General features: G+C 37.4%; 1 protein-coding gene across 2 annotated transcripts; it reads left to right on the top strand.

The window, feature by feature from the left end:
- Nucleotides 1-15: 15 nt before the first annotated feature.
- Nucleotides 16-12260, top strand: LOC141910817 (synaptotagmin-10-like). Of its 2 annotated transcripts, XM_074801652.1 has the most exons (7): nucleotides 16-156; nucleotides 5077-5281; nucleotides 7004-7178; nucleotides 7442-7585; nucleotides 8834-9147; nucleotides 10889-11009; nucleotides 11426-12260. In XM_074801652.1, the coding sequence occupies exons 2-7, from the start codon at nucleotides 5084-5086 to the stop codon at nucleotides 11731-11733; spliced, it is 1260 nt and encodes a 419-aa protein (XP_074657753.1). In that variant the 5' UTR covers nucleotides 16-156; nucleotides 5077-5083; the 3' UTR covers nucleotides 11734-12260. The 2 variants fall into 2 exon arrangements, with proteins under 2 accessions (XP_074657753.1, XP_074657762.1); XM_074801661.1 differs by lacking the exon at nucleotides 16-156 and having other exon boundaries at nucleotides 5037-5281.
- The last annotated feature ends 692 nt before the right edge of the window (nucleotides 12261-12952 follow it).

Genomic DNA, 12952 nt, shown 5'->3' with positions numbered 1-12952 from the left:
TAAACAGCTGCTGACAATATCAGAGAACGAACTGAGAGAGTAATTTCTATCCACACTAGTCAGTCAGCCTCATAACACGACATAACGGCCACAATCGTCAATCATATTCTACGACATGGTACTAACTTATTACATATGGTATCGCTAAAATCACAGGTAAGCAACGATTTTTAGTCAAATTATAGATTAATTTGTGGAAATGATTTCAGTCCCTGCGAGTATCGATTTAGCTAAAGGCATGTTCATTGACGATTCGTATATGTGTAAAACATGTATTGATAGGCCTATGTAGTTCAGATGTAGTATGCTGTCTCACATTTCGGAGAGAGGGGAGAGAGGGGTCTTTCTTTCAGTGTAAGATGGCAGCCGGTCTGTAAATTGAAGGCGAGCGAAGAGCCGCTTTCTATGATATTCTTGACACAATTCATTCATCGCATCCATTTTTACTGTTTCATTTAAAGTATCACAACAAACAAAATACGAACAAAATATCTACTTGACATGGCCTGTTGGAATGACATCTATTTCGGTATTTCTTTAAGACAACAAGTCGCACCCTAAATGGATGCAATCATATTTCTATCCTTAAAACTGATGTTAATATCAATACCTACTCCTGAATTCTCGGAATAATCGCCCGATTCGATCAGTGAATGTTTATCCAATGATTAAAGGCATGATATACATATCCATCACATGTACTATAATGACGCGAAGACGTCATTCGATATTTTACATCAATTTATATGATAGAACCTTCTGTTTATTCTATTGACACGAATATAAATTTATGTTATCGCAAAATAATAAAAACAACCAGCGTCAAACAGCTCGAAATGAGTAGCACCGTTTTTAGAATAAAATCCGATTTGTGTCGATTGAAATACCATACATGTGTGCTGCTTGTCAATAATTACGTTGATGACACATGATACCTATATGAGTTGCTAAGAAACATCGAATTTTGCATCCTTCTCATTATCCAAATAGTATCATTCCATCATTCTCAATATTCCTTCTTTTCATAATTGCATTTGTTATCTGCTCCAGAGCCTCGGCTTGACAATCACATAATGATTTCCGAGGTCTCGATGATTGTCATAAATTATACGTATAAATTTTGTAACAATTATGTATTTATATTTGTACCATTATAATCTTCAAATAAATCAAATTAAAATCAAATCAAAACGATATTGCTTCAGTCCACTTCAAGGACCTCCCAAGGACTGACTCACGATTATCTCTGAAATTTTCAATTCTGATATTTCCAACAAAATGTTTGCCAAATATTCATTAATTCAATCAGTATGCGGAAGAAGCTGTAATGTCATGGGGGCATTGCAGCTTTATTTTCTAGAAAGGTCGTTTAAGTGTACTTATCGCAATATTGTTACTAAGCAACTCATATCTTGTGGGGATAATTGATACAATTTCCCTGCTCTACACCATGTTGATGATCGGCGTTCAGTGTCTATGGTGCTGGTACAGATGGTTTTGAGTTTAATTTTGTTCTGTCAGTGTAAGGACAGTATATATGACTGACAGTCGGACTGCATAGCTAGCCCGCGGCAATGTACACATTACCCCACATTACCGTCGACTTAAGCTAACATGCATGTCCACTACTAATCATCATAAATCAACTAACACCCACACGCGTACAGTCAGTTTTTACCTGAGGGATATACCAGCCCTCGATCAATCACTTTAATGTAGAAATTATGACCAATCTGACAATAATATTCATTACGCAAAAATTAGCTCGTACGCTCTAAGGGGGATGCGAGTAAAAGCTTAGAATCGACGAATTGGTTAGAAAATATGTGCTTTTACGAATCGTATGATAATCCGGCGCATTGATATTACTTCCAATGAAGCTAAATAAGATGTCACACTTTTTTCCGGCGCTCATGTGTTTAAAACCCCGTGACGCTGGTTAATGATTTTTTCCAATTTGCTAATTTCACTAAGACGGTCGTTGTCAATAAAAGCAAGATAGAGCGCTTCTTACAAAGAGAAATGAAATTAATGAAGGCATTTTCGTAATGGGAAACCTATCAAAGAATGAGATTCGAATGACACGATAGCGGTGTGGGCGACAAGTAACGAGTCAGTATGATAGAGAGTATCTTTCAAAAAGGTGCGAAAGCAATTACAGTAGTAGGAGTATCTATATATTGGACTTGTTGATGGAAATAATGACTTTTCGGTGCATTTGCAATTTAATCACTAAATAGGTTTGACTTTTACAGCAACAAAATCTACAGACATGTAATAATTCATCATCATATGCAGTAATGATTTCATATTTCTGCCATTGTATAATGAATATTTTGCATGACGGTTCATCGTGCAATAGAAATATTCTTATCTCAATACCGCAGTTAAAGGCAACATCAATTTGGTAAAACCATGGACGTTTAAACTAGTTCAAACGTCAATAGTAAAATGGAAATGAAACGTTTGGATTGTTCAGTCGAAGACTATATTATATTACTATAACAGATAACAGGTAAATGAGAGATTGTAGAAATCATTTTATGAAATTCAGTCAGTATAATATTTCGAGAGTAAACCTCCTTGTATAGTCATAAACATGTAATTTAGGTCAGAATTATGGTGACTTCGGAGAATATGTGATTATAACGTAATATATATGACTATGGGTATCATAATTAGCAACTCATTATCATGTAGTTAACGCCTGGAGGGGGGATCGGTCGCATTAACTCCACGATATGCTTCCGGTCAAGAATAGGTGATAAAATCCTCAAGCAGAAAACTACGTCAGTACCGCACAAGGGGTTTTGTTTCTAAGTACGTATTTTCTCGGTGCGAATTGCTGCAATTTTGGCGATTAATAAACGAAAAGCATTCCGAAAGAATCCCGTTCGGCATGAGACAATATGACGCACATCCTTGATATACCTTTGCGCATCTCATCAGCACGGATGTATAGATGTCATCTTTTTAAACATTCCTGTTCAGTTTAGCCATGGTATCAGCTTAGTTTATTGCCGAAAACAGTGTTTGTGATATGTAGCTTATATGATATAGTAAAACATTTTAGACGAAATCTGTTCGTTTAAAACATTTTACGGTTCAAAATGCAGGCTATCCGATTTCATATCAGATCCCACATAATGTTGTTGTTTACACTTTCTCTAGAGATGTACCATCCGATCCCAGTTCATGAGGCATTCAGAGATTTACAAGACCCTTGAAATGAAATTAAACTTCATGAATAATTGGTTGAGTAGAATGCTGTCGCAACCGATCATTGCAAGCTTTATAAGTTATGCATATATCTCAAAGACTTTCAAGAAAATGCGACTAATTCATGTGGGGCTTGGTAGATTTTCTTTTTTTAGGAAGCCTGTCTTGGAAAAAGTCCCAAATCCAGTGAGTCGTTATGAAAGGAATTATAACATCGTTTTTAGTGGGATGTTAATTCAGCTGCAATGATGTTGAATGTTGAAGCACTCCGCACGCTGTGATGGCGGTGTTGTTGTATTAGGTTTTATCAGCAGGGACATGAGTGGGAATTATACAGGCTGTTTTGTAAATCTGCCCAATTATTACATGCCGTTATGCTTTATGATCTCATAAAGCCCTTGGCGTATTCCCATTCCGGAGTTAATGGATAGAAAATAAGTATGTTTACAAAATGTTCAGCATTTGTTTTTCACATGATTTAGAACGTTTTGGTAAATTCTATTCACATCACGATCCACGGTCAAAACAATCGAATACATGTACTGGAAAACCTTAAAAATATCAGGATTCACAATGAATAAACGGTGTTTATCTGGCTGTCTGAAATGCGTGTTTGTATTCTGTATTTTGTAGGCCCCTGTGAATAGTTAAGAGTAGGATTTCTTGATTAATTCTGATTTCATAAAATATCCAATTACGTACTGTGAAGATAGAACGTGATACTCTACAGAATTGAAGCGTTATCCATAGAAACAACGAACGACGCCCAAACTTCATGATAGAAGATAATTAAAGTCTGCTATAAACGCGTCAAGATATTTAACGAGTTAGAATTGGTACATTTTTAACGGGTTATTTACTCTCGAGTCAAATCTTAACTCAGAGTCCGTGTTTTGTCACCATGGTAAAATCGGATTAATCCACGTGCATGGGGATCTATTTTCAAACTAATGGCTGAACGTAAATTGGTATCCAACTGTAAACAATGAGGTTGCGCCGTAAATATCTCTCGCCTAGGGTCTTCCCATCCTCCCTCTGCAGGGACTCGAACCTGATGGCATCGCTACACTCAGCCACGGCACGAACCCCTGCATCAGTAGACCGGGTGCGCAGGTACATGCGCAGCTTTCCGAACGAAAACTGGCGGCACCAATCAGATTGCTCGTTGTATAATCGTTGAGGCAAATTTCAAGGAAGAACTATAAATGGGAAAACCCGGGCTAAAATAAAACGGGATTTCTGATTGGCTAAAAATCACATCATCTGAACTGCGCATGTATCTGCGCACACGGTCGATTATGGCAGGGTTTCGTGCCGTGGCAATCTCGATGCCATCAGGTTCGAATCCCTGCCGGGGGTCTTCCTTGCAATGAAATAAACGCAGATTTTTTTTAGAAGAAAAAATCAACCGAACTAAGCAAATAGTAGAATTGAGAACGATATGATTTGTTTGTACAGTTTTGTGTAAATCTAAATAAATGTCGGAGTAGGCCTTCTTTCGATGAGCTATCTAAATTCCATCATGTTCGGGTGAGAGAAAACTAAAATGATCTATTAAATCGCCCATAAGATTCAAGACATGCAACGCTTGCAAAAGATCGCTGTACAGTACATACAGTACAGTAGATCGACTTTTAGATTATACATGTAGAAGTAATCTTATTTGAAGTAAGGTCGTCAAGATCTGCGGTATCCATTAGATCAGATCCCCGATGACAATATCAAGCAATGCTATTTTTCTACGCGATTATCATCAACCTCCAAGTCAGAATGAATGAATACAAAATACATTATTTGGTTAAGAATTTTTGTGTTCAGTTTCCGCTAAATATATATATATATTTTTTTCTCTTGTAGCGAATGCATGATGCTAACAACTGTTAGCTTGGGCATTGTTTGTGGACTGGTTGGTGGTATTTTAGCAGTCGTGTGTTTACTGGCGTGTCGATATGTAATCAGCAGACAAAAAGACAGAAATCCATCAAATTCGGATGTCAGCGAAGATGGAACAGGACAATTTTTACCGGCACACACCTACGTGTATCTTGGCTCATCGGGGCAGGTGAGCATCAATCTGTATAATTGAACATCGTAGACCAGCTTACTTTTCCAGACGATTGAATGGACATTTCCTAGGTTTAGTGTATATCTTTATCGCTAGATGTCGCGTAAATATAACCGGAAATGTTAGTTTTATTTGATGATAAAAATGATTAAAGGAAAATAACGTTCGTTTGTACGTAAAAGTCAATACATCCCTCGAAGCGTAAACACGAGGAAAAAAACTGATGAATCATTTTCCTGTATATTTCGTATTGCTTCTGATATCATTAGTAATCACATTTTTAAAGTCTTAAATGTAAAAAAAAATCTTTTAAATAGTTCAGATACTCCTTCAATTTGTACGTTTTCAAGGTCCATCTGCGCATAATTTTAATACTTGTTAAAATCTAATCCATCTCGAAAATCGAGAAGTATCGAGTGTACTGACGGCGTACTGACCACTCTATAATGGTCACATACTTGAATATGTTCGTGACGGCAATTAAAGCTGAAACTAATGACCTCTAGGCCCCCAGAGGGTGGAAATCTATTAGATGCTTCACTGTATCTGTGTAAACCCGTTGTGGTTCTGTATGATGAAGCTAAGGTAATGTGACACTATGGGTTGGGTTGGAAATCATTTTTTTGTGCAAACCAGAAATACATCAATATATCGACGCTAACTACCAAACTAACGATATACGCATAGAGTGTAATAGCCGAACGCGAAGCGATTCGCAAGTACCTGTGTGATCTTCCCGTTCTGTGACTGTTACTTCTCTCTAACATATAGGAACTGAATTACAAATTGCAGCGGATTAACAATATGTTCGTGCGCAATATGAACTGATAGACGATCGTATCTATCATGGAATTAGTAAATGTTTGCCTTCGACCGTTTAAAATACATTGAAAATATTTTGATGTAAATTTTCATTTTCGAAAAATTTGTGACAAATCCGTCGACAATGAGTAGCAATCAACTACAGGTCCTTCATCCGTGGAGGAAAAATAGGAGTAAATCGTTAGAAACGGGGACAGGTCGCGCTCGGAAAACGACGCCTGTGTTGTTTGAGGTAATTACCAGTATTAAATGAGCTTGATTTTATGTTTCACCGGGTTGCTCTGACAGTCTGATGATAGCAGTTGCACTGTCTATTTTCGAAAAAGCAACTTCGAAAAAACAAACTAGTTATTATTAGACACGTTATAGTCTTCACGTAATGGTTATTCCGACTGTCAACTTCTATCACACAGTTGCGACTCCATTATCACTGATTATTTGTAGATCCATCGTACACCGATATATCATTACCTTAATTCACTCATCGGACAACTTATTTTTCTCGGCTGAAACTAGTCCAGTGAAACTAGCCAAATTAGAATTTGGTGATAAGATGTAATTCACTTCTTGCGAATGATAATCATATAAACACGTACATGGGTGGTATACGGGAATACCTGGTATAAATAGGCGTTTCCCTGAACTATAGTGATATATACCCGTTCAAATTAACTGATGAAACCTAAAGCCAAAATAAAACAGTTATATTTCTCTTCCAATGATTATTCTGAATAAGTGAGTATTGGTCTTAGATGACAGGCAAATATGGAAAACATATAAATGGGATTTATTTATGGAGAAAGTCTAAACCTACATAAAACCGACAACTCCACCCATATCGGGTACGTGAATCATCACCTACAGCTCATAAGAAATTTGCTGTGAATTTCATTGCAGGAACTGCAGATTTCTAAAGAGCACCTGCCGGTCCAGCCTCGCACGACTCCGAGCCCGATACCGACAATACAAAGGGAACGCATGAAAGTCCCTGAGTCTCCAGTTGATGATAATATCAGTATTGGAGCGTGTAGTAATAGCAGTCTGAATAGTTCCGGGTTTGACGTACCCCTTGGTAGGTTATTCATCCCCGAAAGAAAAAGCACTTAAGCCTCTAAATAATGTAAATTTTCGATTGAATTTGTGATGTATCATCTACCGATATTCATACTTATATTAAGATATTTGAGAATTTACTTACTTCCTTCACTTACTTCAATTTTACCACATTTTACCCCATGAAAATATTTCGATGAAAAAATCAATTGATTCATTTTCTCTCTATCTATGACCGATTTATTCTTTTTGTTACATGATATGTTCACTTTCTCTGTACAGGAACGATACAGCCAGATTTGTACCAGAAGAAAGACGCCGTGTTACGCCAGGAATCCGGTGACAGCGTCAAAAGACTCGGTCGTTTACATGTCAGATTGAAATACGAGTTCAAAACATCCGATCTAGTGGTACATCTTATTGAAGGTAAGGATATAATAAATAAGATGTTAAAAATGGTCAGTTGAGATGACTGCTTGAAGTAATTAAGAGTTCCACACGTTTCGAACATCTTATCGGATTCCACGCCTTTGATGTCAAACAGTAACAAATACGCGAAACATTACCAGATTGGTGGCCCAATTTTGCGAGGTGTAGATCATGTATTTCACTTTTATGATAAATATTCAAGAAAATAAGATTATTTTACATATGACGTCGAATTCATAATGTCATTATTGTTTCTATGACAAAGAGGTTTTCTATCAGCGCTGTTTTATCCCGCTCTAGTTTTGAATGTTGTGTCACCACACCCTTGAAATACAATACGTTTGACATTTCCTGTTCATCTGCACGCTCTGCAACTTTACTCGATCGAACCAGTCGTGTAAGCTTCGTAATATAGGAATTCTGAAATTGTATTAGGCCCCCGCACTTCGTACGCAAAAACTCAAACTAAATTCGTAAGTCTTCCGAAATTTCAGCTAATTTTTGCCGTGATTTTGTAAGACTATATAACGTGCGCGACAAAAGTGCAAATGCATCATCGTATTAAAGGGATTCAGGATGTGATAAACGTTCCGAGAGGTCGTAGTTGACGTGACTTTCATAATCTTCTGAAACCGTACTTTTTGTTTGATTCTTAGAAACAGGCGCTAGATTTAGCATCGTAATCAAGTTTTAGGTTGAATGACACTAAGTTCGCGATGACTTAAGCGATAAAAAAGGGACAGTTCAAAAGAAAGCCGATAACGCGGAATTACAAAATGAGAAAGCTTTTCGACCTCGTTGAAAGATTAAGACTTAAATGTCAAGGACAAATCTAATCGGATTGGTTGTAATATTTCCGGCGAATATGACAAAAAACCTCCCGATGAACTACGATTCGAAGGAGAACTTACAAAAAATTCAATATGATTAGTCAGTTTAATCAAGGGAACGCGCTACGAAATTTTTTTCTGTACAAGAGAGAGATTTGTATTTTCTATGTGTTCCCGGTAGAGATTTCGCTACTAATGAACTATCCAGTCGCATATTCACTGAATGTCAATGAACTAATTATTGTCCGGATGTTTTCCCTGCCTTCTTATGGAAAGCAAGTGTATGTTTAAATTACGTCTTTACAAAACCTGTCTTCAAAAGCCATTAAAGGGCAGCAGCACGCGCATCCTGCTTTTACATTTTCACCGCGGTTTACGCTATGTTGTTGAGGACGGTTTTTTTGTTGTTTTTCAGCTCAAGATTTACCGTCAGTAGATTTAACGACTGGATTCAGCGACCCTTACGTAAAGATCGCCCTACAGCCGCAAGTCGATTCGAAACCTCGACAATCATCCGTCAAACGGAAAACCTGTCATCCGGTTTTCGACGAATATTTCAAGTTTCCGATAACTTACGAGGAAGTGAAAGAGAGACAGTTAGTTTTTCATGTGAACAATTTCGATCGTTTTTCTCGCCACGAGGGCATAGGTCAGGTCACACTGGATTTGAAGTCAGTTGATATCAGCACAAGCATCGAGGTCTGGAGTGATATTCAACAGTATCAACAGGTAAGCATTCGTCTTCATCTGACGACAGCAAAATTCTGCGACATAATTTTCGAACACGCAGCGCCTCAATTTATACCGATGCACGGCATTAGAACAGTGGGAATACTTAAATAACCAATCACACTAGTCATCCAAGAATTCTCACGATAGAATCTCCTTTGCGCTCGAATATGGCTGAAATTGTCAATTTGTCGTACATTGATAACCGTAGCTTTAACGAGGTGTCAGATTCCGCGAGCTGATGTGATCAACATCTAATTCGGTTGCTGATAAGAGCCACGCACTACTTATCTATAACGAACTTACCATTAAACCTACAGGGTACTTTAATATCACCTGCGGCTTAAACTGAGTCGTCTACTGGAAGACTTATTCTCACTACTGGGAGGGTATTTATCTGAGCGGTGTTTAATATCATCAGTGGCTTAGTGGTTACCGTGCGCATACGTAATTCTACTAGATATTGGTGAAAATTTAAATTCATTTCACCGAATCTTTCATGGTTCTACTTCTATCTTCCTGAAGTCCCTTTCTTTTAATAATGTCCTCGTGAATCGGGTAATCTTGTTGAATACTCGGTGTGAACTACACACGTCACAGTTGACATGGAAACGTCGTATGGATGATCTTCCCTCTTCCCGTGCGCTCGAAGACCCCTTACAGTGGCCGCCACAGATAAACCCGCAACCAAACAGATATTAGCCCATTGTTTGGGATCAAGTTCAGAATGGCGAAGCCTTAGGAGAAAATTCGGTCGACGATTTGGCGCTCGAATGTAATTTCTGATAAATGCTGGTGATATAAATGCGATCATCTCTTTATCATCTATGATTGTATTTGTATTTATCTATTCTTTTTTATAACTAACGGGAAATGATTGTCTGTTGATATCTTGTATCTGGTGGTATCCGCTTTCGTTCGATGTTTACGTATGCGACAGGTTGATTTCCGTCCGTTGTCCTTCCTGTCGTAATTCCACTGGCTTTCGATTCCTACGAGGTCGGAAATTATCATCCGATAGGTACTAATAAATAATTAATGTCATTCTGGTGGTGAGATGAAAAACTCTTTCATAATTAGCCGGATTCTGGCCGTAAGGAAGGACGTTAGAAATATATACCCTCATCTACCCGGTAGCCTACATAAGACAATTCACATAAAACAAACTCCGAAAATCTAATTTATAAAAACCCTTGAGCTATCGTCAAAACTTTCCGATTACATCGTTTTCCGACACGAGACACCATAGAATAAAGACAGCCGGAAAATATCCGGCCATCTGACGTCAGAGCGATGTAATGTGTGTTTATTTTGTGGATTTATTACTGCGTGTGAATAACTATAAAGGATTGTTTTGTACGCAATTTATTCTAGGATATTAGAGTTTAATACTTGAGGTTACAACAGATCACGATTTTTTATATAGAACACTAGCCTGAAAAATTCCCCCAAAAGCTCGAGACGTTTTCGCTTAGCTTATATGCTACGAATGACGTCACCGTAGAATAGCGCAAAGAATCGACAATGAGTCCGTTAACCGCCCATTATTGTTTGTTTGTCTTAAAGTCGCTTGGGTCTTGGTTTCCCAAGCACTACATATACTCCCAAGCATCATTACACACAATTAGTGACAAAAAGAGTTGTAAAACCGTTAATTGAAAGTTTTTTCTGGTGGAAAAATCACACGTTTTGTACATCGATGGCATTTGATTTTAACGTAATATCATTCTATATATTTTAGACTGAAAGTCCTCTCGGTGAATTACTGGTCTCATTGAGCTATCTACCATCCGCTGAGCGACTGACTGTTGTAATCATGAAAGCTCAAAATCTTCGCGTGACCTCAGAATCTGGATCTTCGGGTAAGTGTAGTTCACTGGAATCTTCCTTTTCTGTATGGAATGTTGATGAGCCGATCTTCAGCAATCTGAGAAGGCGCCCTTGATGACGAAACCTTGAAATTGTATAACGGTACACTTATGTCGGTATTCCTTCCGCGATTTGGCGGATTCAATTTACGGAATCACACGGCAGGTTCGCCGGATACCATCAGCCGTGCCTCCGGGTTCCGATTACTGTAATTTCAACTTCCATTTTCATAGAACTAGCGACTTTACTCAGAAGGGAGGGAATAGCATTGAGACCACGGGCGAAATGTGCTTAATTATATATTGTCGATTATATGATGTATCGTCGAAAGTTTCTGGTGTTTAGAAGGCGATTTTTTCCTAAAAAAAAATACATGTATTATAGACGTGTGTTTATCAATTCAATTCAGATCCGTACGTGCGAGTCTCGCTGATCGTTGATGGCAAACGCGTGAAGAAGAAGAAAACGGCCGTGCGGAAAGGAACGACCAACCCGGTATGGAATGAAGCCCTCGTCTTCAATATTCCGGCAGAAATGTTGCAAAAAGTAGCGCTGGAGATCACCGTTTTAGATTACGATTTGCTGGGTCATAACGATGCCGTTGGTCACTGTAACGTGGCTCGCGATGTCGAGGGGATCGGAGAGAAACATTGGTTAGATATGATAAGTAATCATAGAAAAGCTATTGCCATGTGGCATCCTCTTCGTTATACCTGAGACACGCCGACAACGATTCTGATCGTAAACAAAATGACAAAACGTCCTTCAGCTTTGCATCCATTTGAATCAGACGGGCAAACGATTCTTCATGAAATGATCAAAAACTTTTTAATCAAAGATCTCATCAAAAGGCTGTTAATTCTCTGATGACATTCTATAATTGCTGTTTTGAGGCGAGAGCGATAGTAAAAATATCTTCTGAAACTACCACGCAGTAAGACAATATGATCACTCGTCTATCTGTGCGGCGCTGATACGACATCATCTGAAACAAAACATCGGCCCACCATCTTCTGATGTCGCCATTCAAACTATTTACGTATTTCGGCAAGTCATCGAAGTGTTTTAATTACGTTCTCAAAATCCTACGATACAAACGAAAAACGAGTCCGAAAAGCTTCCTCGAGTTATTATCGAATAAATCCTAATAGAATAGTCACCTTCAGGAATAGAATAAGGTATTAACTCGAGATAACTTTACAGACTGATAGTTCCTTCGTGGTGTGAAATTTCATCTTGTTTAATCATTACATCTTGTTTATGTTTATATATATATATATATATATATATATATATATATATATATATATATATATATATATATATATATATATATATATATATATATATATATATATATATATATATATATATATATATATATATATATATATATATATATATATATATATATATATATATATATATATATATATATATATATATATATATATATATATATATATATATATATATATATATATATATATATATATATATACACGATGTGGTGATGGTGTAAGTTATTATTATTACCCCTAAATATGCATAACCGGTGTGTATAAATACGTATAATTCATCTACCCACCTTTGAACATATTCATTATGTCTGCTAAAACGTGGTTTCTGCTGTCAATTATTGTTAATACCACACCCGATCTAAGTGTGATTTCTAGTGTGAGAACATGATGAATAGTGTAAAATGCAGTACAATTACGCAAATCATTTGTGACCGAAATATATTCGTAAAAAAGAGGAACACGTTGCACGTATATAAGCCGCGACGAAGGTTTAGAACGCGCGTTTTATCGCGGCTTTTTAGTAAATTGTACAGGTCTTCAAGGTGAGACCATGGACGTATAAACTAGTTTCTACGTCTAGTTTATACGTCCATGGTGAGACCCGGCGTAACCGAAAGGTTTTAAGAGGAAAATAA

The sequence above is a fragment of the Tubulanus polymorphus genome, chromosome 1, assembly GCF_964204645.1.
Source record: "Tubulanus polymorphus chromosome 1, tnTubPoly1.2, whole genome shotgun sequence".
In the NCBI taxonomy this organism is placed as follows: domain Eukaryota; kingdom Metazoa; phylum Nemertea; class Palaeonemertea; order Tubulaniformes; family Tubulanidae; genus Tubulanus; species Tubulanus polymorphus.
The sequence above is the reverse complement of the archived record's forward strand: the minus strand, read 5'-3'. Positions and strand labels throughout refer to the sequence as shown.